Source organism: Parasteatoda tepidariorum, chromosome 4 (assembly GCF_982258835.1).
Source record: "Parasteatoda tepidariorum strain Cologne lab strain chromosome 4, Ptep-v5.0, whole genome shotgun sequence".
NCBI classification, from domain to species: Eukaryota; Metazoa; Arthropoda; class Arachnida; order Araneae; family Theridiidae; genus Parasteatoda; species Parasteatoda tepidariorum.
The window spans coordinates 58555805-58574823 of NC_141758.1; the positions used below are offsets into that span (position 1 = coordinate 58555805).

At 30.4% G+C, this 19019-nt stretch overlaps 1 protein-coding gene across 1 annotated transcript; it reads right to left on the reverse strand.

Annotated features, from left to right (window-relative positions):
- Nucleotides 1-13563, reverse strand: LOC107449605 (glutathione peroxidase-like). The gene is made up of 3 exons (XM_016065188.2): nt 13066-13563; nt 6419-6562; nt 1-615 (listed from the first exon to the last, which is right to left on the reverse strand). Exons 1-3 carry the CDS (start codon nt 13387-13389, stop codon nt 412-414), a joined length of 672 nt encoding a protein of 223 aa, XP_015920674.1. The 5' UTR covers nt 13390-13563; the 3' UTR covers nt 1-411.
- Between the last annotated feature and the right edge of the window lie 5456 nt (nt 13564-19019).

Consider the following 19019-nt stretch of genomic DNA (forward strand, 5'->3'; position numbering starts at 1 on the left):
TTTTCGGTGAAAAATATTTTTATTTCAAGGTTAACATACAATTTTAAAACTTGATCGTGCTACTCATTTCTCTAACTGAATTGAACCAAAATGCCCGCAGTCTTTACATGGCTGAATGCACTTTAAGACCATGAAAGATTTTGAACACACATCCGAACAAACCACCTAAGGTTTAAGGTTTGCCTTCATAGTTATGGCTGATTCAGCTTCGGCAAATGAGTACTACACAAATTCAGTCTAAAAAAGCTTTTTTTCTCAAAGCTAATATGCTGAAATAAAATTCCTTGTCGTGAAACATTTTGTAGAAGGTACTGTATAAGAGATTAATACTGAATAAAAGTTTTTTTTAAAAAAAAAAATTAAAACAATGGACTGGCTTTTTTAGTTTAAAGCCGTCTGAAGCTAAAGTTGCTATTGACGACGACTTGCTAGCAAAGCTTCGATGTCTGTGGCTATGTCATCTGGTGGCGTTGATGGATCATATCGTTTCACTGGAAAACCGTGTTCGTTAACCAAAAACTTCTCAAAATTCCATCTAATGTCACGTACTTTTATAGGTGTGTAGAACAACTTCTTCTGATCAGAGAAATCATCTCTTGTTGGTGGACAGAGGGACTGAAATGAAAATACAAGATTTATACAGAGTTTGTTTCGAACTTTAAAAAAATGTATTGAAAAACTAAAGACATCTAAATAAAAACTTTTATTCTTAATAGGTAAAATAGTTACTTATTTTACCCGGGAGGGTGTATTTTAATTTCAGAGAAGGAGGATGATAGAGATGGAAAGACTCTCCAAAGAGCCATAATGGGGCATTTGCGCAAGTAGTCAAAGAGTTTTGTTTTTCGAAAAATAAAATTTAACCATTTTTAAAATTGGATTATTTCTTACAATGTATTTTATAATGCCAAATATAAAAAAAAAGCAGGATTTGTACATTTTTACTTGAAACGTTTGTTGCACACTACACATGGAAGTTTCGTTTCGACGGGGAAAAAAAGAACAAAAGCTGAAAATTATAGTTATATGGAATTGCATAAAGCATTCTTGTATTTTAAGGTGTTTGTTTTATTGTTTAGAGAACGCGGCAGATACACAAGCTTCGGAAATTAAGACTGAAATTCATTTTTAAAGTAGCGTATTCTCAAAAAAGATTTTCATAGAGAATTCTTGAATGACTGATTAATATAAAATACTCTAAAATAATATTAAAATCAAATATAATATAAAATAAAAATAAGAAAAAGAATATAATACACGTAACGCAACAAATATTTTTAATGTTAATAGATGTAGTTAAAATCTATAACATGTTTTTGGAAATAGATTGATAAAAAAGCAATCACGAAAAAAAAGAAAAATTTAAAAAAAAAATGCATAAAAAACTCTGTTTTGCTTTCTTTTAATAGCCGATAGCTGTGTGAAAATTATCTTCAAGGTAATTTAAGACAAATTTAGAAGAATGCTCATGGTTTCGCAACACAAGAACACCCAAAGAAAAATTAGGCAAAAAAAAAAACATTGACGAGCATGTTTCTTAACATGCTTGTCACGTCCTTTCCCCCAAACGTTCTTTGTTACGAACTCGCCAAACCACTAAATACGCAACGCAAAAACATTTTTAATAACTGATAACACAAGGTGAAACTATTTATTCAGGATAAAATAATAAGGTTTCACAGTAATTTAAATGAAAAATTAGAATGATCTTCTATCCCCAATGTATGTCTTAAATATTAACAATGGAGAATTGCATCATATGAAACATTGTCGTAAATATTTCAGTATTGTACTCGTATTTTTAAAATTAATATTCTTTCACAGAAACAATCAATAATACCATGAAAGTTTCATAACATAACAGTCACCATAAAAAAACAATTGAAAAGATTTTTTGTAAAACGATGGCAAGCTGCAAATGCGAACAAAGACAAGTCACCAATTCATAAATTATGCTTTAAAAACTTTGGAAGTGAGACAAATCAAAAATTTGAAACATACTTTGAAAAGAGATTTATGACGCTATGTAAAGTTGAGTTGTTTTACATAGCTGTTAAAATTTTATATTGAAAAGAGACATTTGTGTCATTGTTTCACAATAAGCTTTTTATTTTGTCCTTAAGAAATAAAGTTACGATAAATTACCTTTTTTAGTGAAATATTAAGAAATATTACAGAGTTGACAATTAAAGAAAAATAACTTTTTCTAAATTGAATAAATGAATTATTTGATTGAATAAATAATTCACTTATGAAATCCAAATTTTACTTTTATTTATTATCATCCAATTAAAAAAACGCATTAGTAAGGGAATACCAGTTCATATGATAATCTGACAGTGCCCAACACATCCATGCTGGTTTATTATCGCGATGAATCAGATTAATATTAATAAGTCCATGGGAATTAATAAAAATTATACCATTCTTATTAAAGAAAACAAGATATTAATCTACTTGTTACATCAAGAAATTACTTTTAACTAATACTAACAAATCCCCAATGATACTAATTAAAAGTATAAAATATAATCATTTCATATATTGTTAACAATTCCGGATATTTTGGTGGAAAAATATAATCTCAATCTGGCAGGATTTTGCTTTTTGGTTTACAGGTGGCGCTGTAATTGTTACATAAGAATGAGGATCAAGTTGTTTAAAATTGAGCTAAAAAATGTCGATAATAATTAAAATAAAAACAGTCGTATTTGATATTTTGAGAAACCCAACAAATGACACCAAACTTAAAAGGAGCGGGTGTCTAGTTAGGCGACATTAGTACTGTTTTTCAAAATATCGTACACAATTTACATAATTTTAATTTTACGATTACAGTATCATCACCCTGAAGGAATAAAAACTATTTTAAACTTTTACAATTCCAAAAAATTATAAAAATCATCAAAAATATTTAAAATAGAGCCGCCAAAACGGCCATATAGTGATTTGCCCTTTTGTACCTCCTTGTGAGCCCTTATTTTATGAACTTCTAAATATAATTTTTTAACAAAAAAAATACATTTTGCATATACTAGAGGGGCTTAATCCTAATAAATTAAAATAACTATTTAATATAATTCAACTGATTTTAAACTAATACTGTGAACTGGCTAAATAGCACCTGATCTGCTGGGTGAAAAATATCGCAAGATTTGATTAAATTAAGCGCTTAGATTTCAATATACGTAGTAAATAAGGAATTTATGTTAAAATTCTGATGAAAGTGCACATATAGTTTCCTTTTTCCGATTCAAAATTAGTTCAGGGTTAAGGGAAGCTACTAATCAAGCCAGAACGGTTACACAAAAAAGCTTTTGTTGTTGCAAGAGAATAAACCACAGAACAATTCAATCAGGACCTTATTATATGGGGAACAAAAGACAACTTTTATGTTGTGTTATTAAGAAAACAAATCACGAGGTAGGATTGAGATCGAAATCAAATATTGCCTTCATCCACTGAAATAAAAAGGAAAGAGTTTTAAAAAATTTTTATCTCTGTAATCCGCCTTCCAACGTTTTAAAAAAAAAACTTTCGATAAAAGCATAAAATATTTCATACCCAGTGTCTTAAAAAAGATATTGCTAGGTCACCTATCCTTTTTGTTAGTTGATTTTTAAGTAGGGGAGAATGGGGTCAATTGTACCATTTTTAACTTAACTATTTTTAACTTACAAAAAATCCAATATATTATTAGTATTAATTGACAGACGAGTAAAGTAGACTATCCTCTACTGGAAAAATAAATGAATACCTTATTTTAAATGTTATTATATTAGTTATTAACAATTTTTGACAGTCATGCACTTGTTACAATTGTCCCCACTAACGGGGTCAATTGTAACAGTTCATAAATTCAACTAAAACATAGTTAATTATACGTATTATCATAGTTGTGATATATTTTTTATTGATCAAAATAGTAGTGATATTTTAGGAGTAAAAATAATAATGGGCAGAGACCAAAATGGTTAAACTTTAAACTTTAAGGGGTTGAAAATTTTAATTTATGCTGTGAAAGGTGACAAATAAAATAATGCACATGCAACATAATATAAATGATATAGGAAACTATTGGTAGTTCTTAAAGAGTTAAGTAATGGTTTGTAAACATAAGATTATTTATTTTCAGCTGTTACAATCGTCCCTTTACTTGTTGTTACAATCGTCCCCCAGACGCCATTCCAGCTTCATTTGTTAAAAACAATGCTAGTTAATTAACAAAACTAATATTTTTTTTATAGAAATGTTAATTAAGGTGTCCACTAACATATTCGGCTAATAATTTTTATTTGTTTTAACAAAATCACTTTGTTACAATATATTCTAAACCAAAAAAAAAAAGTACTTACGTAGCGTGAAAATATCTTTTGTGATGTAACTCTTTCAAAAGTACATAAAAATGGTTGCCAGCAGGGGTGTACATGTAGATTTATTAAATACACCTTATGCGCCACTTGGGAACCAAATCTAGAACCAGACACTCGAAATTTTTAGCTCTGTTACAATCGTACCCTGTTACAATTGACCCCACTCTCCCCTGCTAAAAAATCATATTCCGTTTGTTTATTTCGCATTAAATTAAACATACCAACTTTCATTTTCGATACATTATTATTTTTAATTTTAGGGATATTGATAGGATTTAATCAAAAGCAGGGAAGACAACCACCTCAAGTAAAAATTTAATTAATTGAAGTTTGTTGTTAATTTTGTTTCGTCAAAAGACAAATATAGCATTAGGGAGAAAATGATCTAGAGTGGCATGTATGTGTGTGTGTTTCTTTCCTTTCTCATTGGTGCTATAGCTCCAGGTGGGCCCCAGCCTTTCACATAATTTTATCCCAAGGCGTCCTCTATTCCATTTATTTAAAGCGTATAGAAATTTTAATTAAAATAATGTGTTTTTAATATTATTTTTGGGAATAATATTTGTCTTCTTCATATGTGCTAATTTTGCTCTACGCATGACTGATTAAGGTATTAGTTCAGGAAATTGCTTACAGAGATAGTGAAATAAACTTTAATAAATTTAAAAGAAAAAAAAACGACCATCAGTCTCCTGACTAAACTGAAGCAATCTTAGATCTATTGGAAATTCTCTGCAAATAGGCTAAAATGATGTAAATGATTTAAATTTTTTTCTGTAAAAGAATTAATAAGTTGCTTGCTTAGTATAAAGTTTGAAGATGTCTTTATTTCAATATCTCATGAGTTTGAAGTATTATTTATAAATATTTTTTATTAATTTTTTTAAACCTATGAAATCTCAATCCTTCTATTGTAATTCGTACCACCTTCGAATACAAAAACATTTCTCACTGAAATACCAATACTTTCCTTGCTCAACTTTCATCCTTAGAAATTAACACCTGCTATATATATATATTTTTTTTTATTAAAACTAATATTTTAAACATGTTTTATAACTAAAATCACTCCGTCACCATGTAATCATTCCCTCACTTTAATAATAAAAATTTTTAAAAAAAACTTATAATTTTTGTATTTTTTACTATTGAGCGTGACTGCTATGTTTTCCTTGTCTAGTACCGTCTCCCGTAACTTTTAACAAAAAAATAAAAAAATTCTGACAAGTGTTTTTTTCTTGTTGTCACTACCTGAAAATAGCCTATTTCTATAGACTAAATCACCCCTAATCTTTCTGCGTTAGATTCCTTAATTTAAATTATCGTCAGCACCAATTACTTAGCACTTCATTAGGCCATTCAACAGGGCCTGATTATCGCCTAGGCATGGGCCTAGGGCCCACAAATTCTGAGGGGTCTCAAAAATTAGTTCAAAGTCCTCAATAATACTGGAAGAAAGTTTTTTCTCAAAATGAGCATTTTTTAATTTCAAATTTTCTTTATATCGTGATGCAACTAAACTCACGTGAACATTACACTAATCGTATTCGAAAGTAATGCACTAATCAAGTTCGAATAAAAAATAATTCAGCTAATCAGTGACTTAAAGCAAAAATCACTGATTTCAATTGTTTGCGGTCATCATAGATGCGTAAATTTTATCTTAGAAAAATAAGCTTCAATTGTCTGCTTCCAAAATTTCGTAGAATGTTTCTCTTGAATCATGCAGTTCAATAGATTCTTTTTCATTGTTAGGACTACTCTTCAGTAATTTAATTTCAAAATAATTTGTAAGGGGCCCAGAAAATTTGGTGGGCATTGGGCAGCAATTCGTCTTGATCGGTCCTTGCCATTCAAATCAAAAAGGTTGCAGACTTAAAACTTCGATCTTTGCATCAAAAGTTTCTCTGAGTGTAACGTTTATTTTGAAAAACTATACATATAGCCTAAAAAAATATTTGAACAAATAATTTCATCAATAAATCTGTGGGAAAAATAATATTTAGTAGTAATGAATAATAATATTTCATAATATATTATATTACCTTAAGGAATGTGAAAAGTGGGTGTTCATTCTCGCCATTTACGTCGATTTTTTGGAATATTGGAAAGTTTGGTTTGAATCCTTTGCCAGGTCTCACATAAGTGATACCATTCATAATTTCCTCCCCGTTACCACCAGGCTCTTGCTGAAAAATTTCAAAGAAAACAAATGTTATGAATCTCAGTAAAAAACAAGTATCAAAATTTAAATAGAACCTTTTCAAACAGAAAAGAGGTTCCATTTCCACCATGTTAACCTACGGAGAACAATATGTATGGGATTTCTTTATTTATTAACTAATTAATATTTTTGTACAGTATTTTTTTGCTTCATTTTATTCATTGAAATGTGTTTAATTGAACCTAGTTTTATGGGGGTAAGTATTTTTAAAACTTTTTCTACACTACTCAATAAAGTGACCAGGTATATAAACCATGATTTGAGGACAAATCAGCTGAACATCCTCGAAAAATATTACGATTTGAGGACACCATGCATTTATGGAAAATATTAATTTATATGGGCGACAAAGAATTTTTTAAAAATTGATAATATCAGCTGCAGAACCATATTCATCAAACTTGATTTCACATTACTAAGTAGTTTTGAAATATCACATTCCGTTAAATTAAAATTTGTTTAATTTTTGCTGAAGTTATTTTAAGACTATTACTGCGTTTTAATCTCAGTTTTAGCATGGTTCTTCTCTTTCTTTTCATCTGTATTCGTTGTTAAACAAAATTATCTTGTTTGCGAAAAACTTACGCATTTCAGTTTTTTATATATACAGTCGGACCCCGATTTAACGAATTCATCGGGACCGGAAATTTTATTCGTTAAATCGGGGTTTTTCGTAAAATCGGGGTTAAAAAAATGGTTTTTTGTACATATGTATTATTAAAAATTACTAGTTATAAACGACTATCTAAGATAAAAAAGGAATTTCCTGTTTGACTCATAGTCCACGTGACAAACCCCCGGAAAATGACCTTGCAAGTTAATGTCTTATTGACTCTGCCCACCTGCACTTTTTCTATTTTATTCCTCCCAGGAAAGATTTTTTCCCTTTAGAATCTGCCAATTACAAAAAAATGCAGTATTTTTCTGATCAAAATTAATGAAAAATATTTTTTCCGGATGCTGAAATAATTCGTTAATTCGGGGTTAATTATTCGTTAATTAGGGTTTTTTGACTCTGTTTTTGCTGGGGTTGAAAAAAATTTCGTTCAATCGCGAAATTCGTTAAATAGGGGATCGTTAAATCGGGGTCTGACTGTATATATATATTTCACTACAAGTCTCAAGTCACTACAATAGCCTCAATTAACCTGCACAATTTTCATTGTTTCTTTTAAGTCAATTTGAGTCAATTTTAAGTAATTTTGAATGTTAAAAAACAGCATATTTTAGTCCTACATCACTAATAAAATTTCAGTTAAATTTTCTTTTCAGAAATTCGATCACATTGTTTGAATTTATGGTGCCAATAGCTTTAAATTTCTTTTTTTGTATCTTTCTGTTCAACTATCGAGAACGGACTTTTATTCATAGTGTTTCTTTTATTATTGGGCGTATTTCAATACAAACATCCTAAATTACAAAGGATGCTGATGGAGACTATTTCCTTCCGCTTGGGATGTACTTTTACGGATCAGGAAACTCCTACGTTGTAAACATTATTAACAATGTTATCTTCAACTAGTGTTTCTCAAATTTTATCGGCCATGGAACCATATATGCTCCAGCTCCTTTTCGCAGAACCTTAACTTCCAAAAAAAAAAAAATTACTCATTAGCAGTTGAGAATATACTAAGAAAAAACTACTATAAATTATTTTGTAAATATTTAAAGAAATAAAATATTTTAATTATGAGTTTGTTCTTGGTGTGCGCAATGGAATAAAAAAAGCTATAAATTAATAAAATAAGCTATAAATGAATAAAATAAGCTGAATCATAGCTTTCCATTGATAAAAAGGTTGAGAATAGTTATCAGAGATTAATTTTATCGGCTATGGAAGAGAGAGAAAGTTTATCGGCCATGGAAATCTGAGTGCTCGAGCTCACAAAACTTTAACTTTTTCCTTTTTCTTTCTTCTTTTCTTTTTAAAAGAAAAAAAAGTGTTTATTAGCAGTTGAGAATATACTAACAAAGAAAAAAAACTACTATTGCTAATTAGTTTGTAAATATTTAAAGTAAGAAATAAAATATTTTAATTATGAGTTTGTTCTTGGTGTATGCAAAGGAATAAAATAAGCTGAATTATGGTTTTTCATTGATATAAAGGTTGAGAATAGAATTTTAAAAAAGATTAAAAAAAGATCAGAGAAAAAGATTTTTAATTTTTGAATTTGGATTTTTTTATTTTAAAGTGAAAAGCTTGATTAGAAATACTTATGGACATTTTCTTTTTACAAATGCATATGCTTTTCACAGTTTATACTAGTTAGAGAAAAAACTCTTTTCCTAAATTTTGCTCCTAATTTAATTACCATTTTATATAATTCCATTTTAACAACCGAAACAATTAAAGTTTATTGATAATATTTCTGGTTATAAAAAAGTTCTAGCTACCGGAATATATGTGAACTTTCCACGGAGCACATTTTGGGAACCACTGATATAATTAAGTTTCCAGTTAGGGGAAAACACTACATTTCTCGCAAGTAAATTTAAATGGTACCAAAACAAACGTATAAATAAATTATAAAACTGCAAAAATAAATTATAAATAATTTGATGAAGAACAATTTATTTAATTGATAGATTACTTGAATTTAATTGTTAAAAAAATAATAGTTTCAACGCAAATATAGTCATTTTTTTTTCACTTGTATTATCCAGACAAAAGACACTTTCAGTACACTTTTTCCTCATTTAATGTATTGAAATAAAATTTAGCAGAGGGTTGATATGTATATGATTATACAGAGCAAATCTAAATTTTAATAAGGTTTCATGAAGAAAAAAATTAATTATTGAAACATGGTGAAAAATCATGTCAAATTGACATTAATTTGAAAACCAAGTTTATAACTATTTTTCAACTACTTTAAGTATCCACTAATTAGCTTTTAAATAAACTTAACAGAACTTCAAAAAGTGTCAAAGCAAGTCTAAGCAAAAATCACGTTCTTAAAAAACTTTCCAAGTTATAAGTATCTTACAAAATACATCTGGTGAACAATTTATTTTCTGTATTGCAGTAATTTGTATTATAACTATACGTACAATAACTTAATTAGTTACGAATTTTTTTTTAATGCTTTTGATGAAATGAGAATTTCCTCTATTATTGCCGAGATCTCGGTGCCCTCCAGAAAAACGCATATTAAAATTTCGTTTAGAAGCAATTTATCAGACCAGACTATTTCGCTAGTCGGGGGTTCTCATATTTATTCAAATCATAAACCTTCTTCAAAGAATTCGAATGTAATTAAAACGTAGGTGGATGAAAAATGCAAAGAAATGTTCTTGAAATTGAATGCGAGTTAAATACAACGGATAGAATTCGAATATCTGAATGCAGCTTAATCGTATTTCTTCCATGACACATTTTCAGACGATATTTAACGACTGCTGAAAAATTTCTCTTTGATATGAAATTGCAAAGGGCCAACATTTTGGGAATCATTACAGTAAATAAAAAAGACACAAAACATGCATTTAAACCATGTAATCATTTTATTGTTTTTATCACGATCATTGCTGTCATACTTTCAATCGGTTTCATTGTAACTAATTATATAATTATGATTGATATTATAACTTATCATAATTGAGTAATTGCAACTGTGATTATGCCAAACCATGCGATTCAAATCAGATTTAATTGGATACCTGCTGTAAGCAACGTCACGCGTGTGTGTCGAACCTTTTGGGCGTCTGAATCAACAAATATCACGATTTGCATACAATGACGTCACTTGCAGGTATCCAATTATACTTGGTGTGGTTGTTCATAACAACTAAGGGTTAATAAGCATAAATAAGATAAAAATTTTCATGTTATTTACATGCGGTACTAAGTTAACCATACTTTATTTAACCAATTGGTATTTTTGTTATTTTTGCATAATTAAGATAAAAATTTTCATGTTATTTATATGCGGTACTAAGTTAGTTAACCATACTTTATTTAACCAATTGGTATTTTTGTTATTTTTGTACAAATCTCTTTCTAATTTTCCAAAAATTAAATTCACATACTGAAAAATTGCTTCAAACCTTTACAATTGATTTAATGAAAATCTTGAAGTCAACCTTATTCTTCTAGTATCTTTCTAGATTCGTAAGAACGGAAACAAAACGGGTCTGACTCGGAGTTTTTGGAGCTCGCTGCAAGATGTTCTGAGTTCCGTTCGCAATTAGATAAAAAAAATTGAATTGGTTTTAAATCTTAGAGAAATACGGAGAAATAACATCTTTCGCTTTTCGTCATCAACAAACGATTTTGTGTTAGTGATAAAAAGTTGAAAATGTTTCGAAAACTAACTTTTTTATTTTATACAAAATATTTTCCAACTCAGTTGCGATAGTATTGTTACAATGTAAAAATACTACATTTTCATATAATTACTTAGTTATTACCTCTTATTTACTTATCACCTCTCATTACTTAGTTATTAATTATTACTTATTACCTCTTTTAGTGTCAAACAAAGCAAAAGCATTAAGTGTTACGTACTGCATTTAATTAAATTAAGTTATTGGTGCCTAAGTAATATTCGAATTTGTCAGTTAAGATTTAATGGTCGTGTGTGAATGGATAAGGAAAAAAATATGTTACACATTAAAAAATTTTTTTTTAAAACTTAGTTTGCTGGTGAGAGAGCTGAGTTTTGTACCCTTCCTCCTAGAACACAAGTATTAAAATTTTCTATTTCAAGCAGAACTGGTATTTTTAAAAGGAATTTCATCGCTGAATCCAACAATTATCTGCAAGCAATTAGTTTTATAGTAAATTTGGGAAAAAATCTTGTTATATCAATGTCTTAAGCCAAAACCTTTTCCATTAAACTTTACTTATAATTACAAATTAATGATAAGTACTTTCGAACATTTGATTCAATATTTTTTATGACTCATTTGTAATAGCTTACATATTTATTTTGTAACAACCCATTAAAAAGCCCCAAAGAAACATGGTATTTTGGAAGTTTAATAGCAACAATAAATAAAAACATCGAAGCAATAAAACTTTATAGCTAAAATGAAAGATCAAAATATAATGGGAATTAAGTTATAAAAGATATCTTGATAAAATATTTTTCAGAAATATTCGTTCGATTTCAGATTCGAAAGATCTATATAAATAGACCGATATAAAACCAAACATAATATTTAATTTTAAAAAAAACTACATTTGTTCCCAGAAGGAAATACTAGTTTATTGGAATTGCAATATTCCAATTATTGCCTAATGACATTTACCGGGACGTTATTGCGAAAATTTATCCAACGGAATGAGAGGTTACGTCATGAAGAAAAAATCTCTTTTAATAGAACACTTAAAAAGTAACGGTCTTAAAAAAGGCTTTGGGGGGGGGGGGGAAGGAATTTTGTTTCATGAAGTAATAAATAAGTTTCAAATTATTCTACTTTTACTTCAATTAATATATTTCATAAAATTTGTTAAATCTTACACATTTAGGGTGAATTACAAAGAAATAACTACCTTTTATAGATGTCTACAAACAAAATAACTATTTTTATTAGACTGAACAATGAATGTTGTTGTTGTAGTTAATTTACGTCGCACTAGAGCTGCACAATGGGCGATTGGCGACGGTCTGGGAAACACCCCTGAGGATGATCCGAAGACATGCCATCACAATTTTGATCCTCTGCAGTGGAGATGGCACCCCCGCTTCGGTAGCCCGACGACCTGCACGCGAGATCGAGCACTTTACGGTAGAACAGTTTAACGAGGATCAATACCGCACACCCTCGGTCCCTACGCAAACTGATCCAAGTGGTCACCCACTCGCACACTGACCGTAGCGAGTGATGCTTGACTTCGGTGATCTGCTGGGAGCCGTGTCTTAACGATCAGTCCACTGCGGGACCTGAACAGTGAATGAAAAAAACATCCAATTAAACATGCTTATAGAAACTATACCTGACGCAAATTTAAGAGAATGAATAAAAATAAAAACGAATATGCAAATAAAATGAGAAGAGTTCTCCAAGAAACCTCTCAATCATGAGCATTTAGCAGATAAACCCTCTTAAGAAACACCTCACCTTCGTGGATCGAATCTCACCAAAATCTTAGAAATATTCTACTAAAACGAATTCTCGTTAGTAGAAATGAGAAACCACGAAAATTTTACTATACCAGAAACAAAGTTAATTTAAGCATAAAAAAGCTGTAAAATCCTGTCTTTCAAATTTAAATACTTTGATAACATAAAATCAAACTACAAATGCTTTTTATCCCTGAGGTAGATTTAGTTTTTCACTTTATTTCGATTAAATTTTAAAAACTCGAATTTTTTCCCCATAAAATTGTAGATAGATTTTTACATTTTTTTTTTAAAGTTTAATAATTACCAACGAAATGAAGCTGTTTTTATTTCCGATAGTGTATGAATTGTGAAAAAAAAAGTTTAGTTAAGTTTTCTGGTGGAAATAAAATAAACATACCTGCGCAAATTGATTACAAGGAAATCCCAGAACATCAAAGTTTGAGTGGTTGTTAAAGCGAGGTTTTAGTGCATTCAATTGGTGATAGTGCCATGTGAACCCTCAGTAGGTTGCTACATTGACAATTAACACATGCTTGCCCCTGAACTCCGACAAACTGATATTTCTAGTTTGCAGAATATCAGGAAGCGTATAGTTATAGATATTGACAGTATTATTTGTCGGTGGTTTACATGTACGATTAGGTACACGAATCGACTGTACTGGAGACATCAACAGAACGGCACAAGTCAATAGAGAACACGCCAACTCGTGCCACGCCATGGCAGCGGAGTATCCGAGCAACAGCAGTGCTGAATGCTATATGAGAAGTCTGAAGTTAAGGAACTGGTAGAAAGAAACCCAAACAAAGCACGAAAAAAAGAAGTGTTTTGAGCACGTGATAAAAGCAGGGTTGCCTTAGGCGGTGTTTTTTTCCCCATCTTTATTGGCGAAAGTGGTTTGCAATAATAAATGAAAGTGGTTTTTTTAATTTTTTTATTGTGAAACCTTAAATCAGGTATTGTTATGTAATGAGTTGCTGGGATGTCCGGTAAGGCTTGCTGATGCTTGCATGGAAATTAATTTATTAATTCTTAGTTTTTTTTTAACAATTACCAGTTGTAATAAGAGGGTTAGAATTGCTGCATTAGTTAATGATAATAAGTAATAATTAGTAATATGTTAAGTAATATAAAACTACTTTCGAAAGCTAAGAACTAATTTTAATTATACCGAAGGGGTTTCATGCAATTTAGTATTTTCTTCGAATGAAGTTAATAAAATAAAAAAAATATTTTTTAATCAATTAAAATTCCTTTTTTTTTTTAAATTTCTATACTTTAAAGAAATTGTTTATTAATCAATGGCTTTAAATAGAGTCTTTTGGCTATTTTTAAGTAACACAGTCGCAATTTGTGTGTGCGACCACAAATTTCATCAGTAAAAAAATTAAATAAATAAATAATTGAACTCGTCGTGATTTGTTTATCATACCGCACAAATTATTCCGAAAACTTTTTAGTTTTTTCTATTTATTTTTTTAAATTAATCGATTTTTTTTCTCATTTATTTTCTTTTTATTGTGCACTGAGAAATATGCGTCACATTATAAGCATGTTCTATAGGTTCTTACGAATTGTCAACATTTACCTATGCTTTTCTAAGGCTAATAATAAAATAAAAGATAAGAAATAAACTAAAATTAATAATAACATTCAGATCATGTTAAGTTAGATATTTTTGGTTGAATTTTTATTTTTTACTGGTTCTTTTAGATTTAGTGCAAAAAAAGAGATACGACTAGTTTTTCTACTACTGATCTGTTTGCAAACAGATAGAAATATAAAGATAGCTAAATTTATACGCTGTTTAAATTTGCTTTTAGATCTTATAAGAAATTCTTATCATGCCAATGCAATTTGAAATCAGATAAAATAATAAATAAGAAAAATAGCTCATGAAATCAGCTTTCCAGAATGTTACATCATTGAAAAATTGAAACAGATGTATAAACACATAAGGGTTAAGGGAACATTTTGATAAAATGATTTCCTAATGAATTATTGTTAATGAATTTATTATTTAAGAGTATTACGTTTTTAATGAATGTATGAAACTCAATAAAATGTTTGAGAGGTGCCAACAGCAGCAGACGATAGTCGTGGTTCCAATAATTTCTGAAATACTCTTTATTTTTTACTATCGATGAAGAATCTATCAAAGCAATGGAAAGGCAATAAGGTCCATTTATTGCCCACAATATCGAAACAAAATGATATTGGAATAAACATCCACTTACCATAATATCCACTATCTCTGTGATTGCTTTATTTGTCACAGATCTATTTTGTACAGTGAGCAAGAAATAAAAATCTCCCTGAATAACTTATATTCTAATAATCGGATTTTTAGGGACTAAGCGTTACTTTGAATGGGTCAAAGATTTGACATCAAATACGCTAAATGAATGTTAATTCTTAATCATGGTTTGCCTAGAGTAAGAACTCCCCTAGACATTCGTCTGGATCCGTGGCGGTGACTATGGTAACGAGGTATAACTATTTCAAGCAGGGATGAGAGGTAGTGGTTTAAGACAGGATCCCCTAAAATGCGCCATTCTTGTTCAGCCTCAGACTTTGTGGCTGGGGGAGTTCTTACCATAGACAAACTATAAGTTACGGAATTAGACCCAGAAACTTTGTGTCTTTGAATAATATTTTTTTCTCTGCTGACAGGAATTTGATTTTTGACCATTAAAATATTTTATCTAGAAATGAGTTAGAAATTCGGGACTCTTTAATGTTTATTTGATTTCTTTCTTTTTTTTTGCGTACTGCCATATCTCGAGAACTTTTTACGCGGATCGTAAAATGTTTGCACATAATTATAAAACTCGTTTATTCAAAGATAATTTATCGTAAAAATAATCTTTAATACTTATCTATTTATTATTTTTCATAATTTTATTAATAAATGTTCGAAAAAATTTTGAAAACTTCTACCCATGTTTTGAGCAGCATAAAGTTTCAATGGCCAATTCCAAAATTTGCAGGAAATCAGTAAAATAATTTTTGAGAAATGCAAATTTAAAAATATGCTTTTTTCTTAAAATTTTATAACTCAAGAACTTTCTGACTGTCTCCTCTTAAATTGTGTGAAAGTTTCTATACCTTACATATCAAACCTCTTCTTTTTTTTTTTAAACCAAATCTACCATTATTAAGTAAAATAAAAAATAATCATTAAAAATTATTTTTTTTAAAATGGAATTATCTTTAAATAAACGTATTTTATAATTCCGTGGAAAAAAAATTTCGAATTGCTTAAAAATGCCAAATCCAGAAGACAAGGGAACTCCTGGATCAAGTATTGGGAGAAATTTCCCTTCATGGAGGACTTTTTCAGGGAATTCACCCACATTTGCGTTACATAGAGAGGAAGACCACGAGAACCTCCCTAGGTTAGCTTGACGGCAAAGGGACTCCAACCCACGATCCGTTTACCACTGAGGATATTTTGCGTCATCATTGTGGTCCGTGCAAGTCGGATGCGGAATTCGTATTAACCAGCCATCGGTGGGATTCGAACCCGGTTCACCTCATTGGGAGGCGAACGCTCTATCCCCTGAGGCATCGCGGCTCACTGGGACCATATTCTCAAAATTCTGTTCTAAGTCTTAACAGTCTAAAATATAAATCTGTCAAAAAAAGTAAACTTTTTCAGAGAAAATATGTTGTGTCTGATTCCATAACTTAATTAATAGTTAATAAATTAATTAATTAGCATCTTTGAAGTCAACCTCTTGAATTATTAAAAATTGGCACTTAGTGCATGAAAATTTGATCATTGGAACAAAAGTAATTGTCGGGGATATTGATGAGATTTCTAGAAAAACAGATTTCAGAGTTTGAATGCTTACCTCTTCTGAATGCAATAACTTCATAAATATTTTTTTATTTTATTAACATCGATGACCAGCCTATACAAGTAGTGGAATCGACGAAATAACGCTACACTGCATATTCTCGCAGTTTTTGACCCAATTGGAGAAACCAAGGTCAAATTTGCAACAAAATTCCCTAAAACTTCCCATGCTTAGTTCTACCTTAGGGGTAAATTTTATATCAAGATTGTAGTTGATTCATTCTGGAAGTATTTCAAAATTATCAGACGCACTATAAAATTTAATGTAAAATCTTAATCATCAGGTCATACTATACAGCTTTATTGTTTTTACACAGCTGAAACCGGTTTGCACTTGTTTACGTTCGTGCATCAATGGGTTAAATTAGACGATATATAATATAAATTCGACGATTAGATAAATTAGATGACATATTATATGAATATAGAATATTTGTTATAACAGGTATTATATTAGTATATTATAATAGTTAGACGAAATTATTAGACGCACTGCAGTTTTTTTAATAATTACATATTTTGCAAGCACAATACTTTTATATTTAAACATACATGTAATGGGTTTTTATTCAGGAAATTTTTTATATACTTCCTATTTTGTATTTATTTTTAACGTATTGCATTATAATGTTACCCATTGATACACGAATGTAAACAAGTGCAAACTGGTTTCAGTCGCGTAAAAGCAATAAAGCTGTATAGTATCACCTGAGAATGAATATTTTACAGAGAATCTTATAGTGCGTCTAATAATTTGGCAGGGACGGTATATACGAATCACACAACCAGACAGAATTCAAATCTAAGTTATCAAAACATTGCTAGAAGCTAAGATATATTTTCAGGACGTAATATTAATATCGGCCAAAACATACCATCTGCTGAACTAATCAATCCCCATATTTTATCGTATACATAGCATATTTATCTTACATATTTTATCTTACACACACACACATGAAGTCACTGCTAAGATTTTGTTTATCTCAAAACGTAACGAGTTGTTATAATCGTCTGAATAGAACACAAAGAATTGTGAAAGTAATTACCTGACCAAAATTATTGCAAGGGAACCCCAGAACTTCGAAGGGAAGCCAGAACTTGCTGTAGGATGTTTTAAGTGCATTCAGTTGATGGTAGTGCCAAGTTAGGGCTCAGTAGGTCGCCACATTGGCAATCAAAAGTGTCTTGCCCTTGAAGTCGGACAAACTCACATTTCTTGTTCCTAGAACATCAGGAAGGGTGAAATTGTGCACACTAAGATTCTTGTCTTCTGGTTCCTGGCAATTTACGCTGGTCACACGAAGGCCGAGACTTGGAGTTCCCAGCAGAATAGCGCAGGTTAGCAAAGAACGTGCCAACTCCTGCCAACCCATGGTTACGAGTCTGAGAAAAAAAACGGGTGTACTTTAACTTTTATGAATACTACTCTGATTTTTATCTTCGTGTGGGAAATGAAACAAAACATGCAAAATAGTACTTATCAGAAAAACTGATAATGTATGATTTATCAATATGTCCTACTTTAAGTCTCGAGTAAAGGAGATATTTTTTTAATACAAAATATCTTTAATTTAAATAAAAAATCTTAAGAAATTTGACGTCAGTACCATAGACATAGCTCAGATAATCACGGCTATGGCTGGTTAATTTGTTTATTTACACCTGGAGCTTATACTTCTTATAGGAGCCTTATAGTTTGTCTATAGAAATAACTACTTTTGCCCGAGGTCGACTACTGCTACGGAAACAAGAAATGGCGCATTTCAAATCGCTAAAGCCATTTAGGCTCATAACCTAGTTAAACTGCAGATTAACTGCATAACAGATTGCCAGATTAGGGTAATCCGGTAAAGTGAGGAATCAAGTGTTTTCTACTGATTGCATATAGAATGTGTGCATAAAAGGTTTCCGTGAAGTTTAAGTTCAAAATTTATTTTGTCTCATTCTACCAACTAATTTGTTGATTGTATTTACTGACTTGATATTTTCGATATTGAAAAATAAATAACATAAAATAAATTGGAAGGCCTTTGTGACCTCGACAGATTTAGCGTGCAGTAGTTACCATTTTGTGCACGGGATTCTTCGACCAGCGGGTATCGAACTCACGACCACTCGGACGTGGACTCAATGCCCTTCCTGCCAAGCTATCCGTAGCAGATCGTAATTAAGACTTGAACCAGAGCACGATCAATCTCCGATAAAGTACACCCAAAGATATTAACTTGTTATGGGAGCTTGGGGGACTTTGTGACCCCGACAGATTTAGCATGCGCCAGTTACCATTTTGTACGCGGGGATCCTCCGGCCAGTGGGTATCGAACTCACGATATTCAGCTCAAGAACATTTTGAAATAATTCTTCGACGCACAAACTTTTACTTCTTATTTTAACCATAGTAAGTTAAACGTAAATCAGTGTTATCTGCAACTAATTTATCGAATCCTAGACTACGAATTAAAAAACACGCTAATTTTTGTGATTAT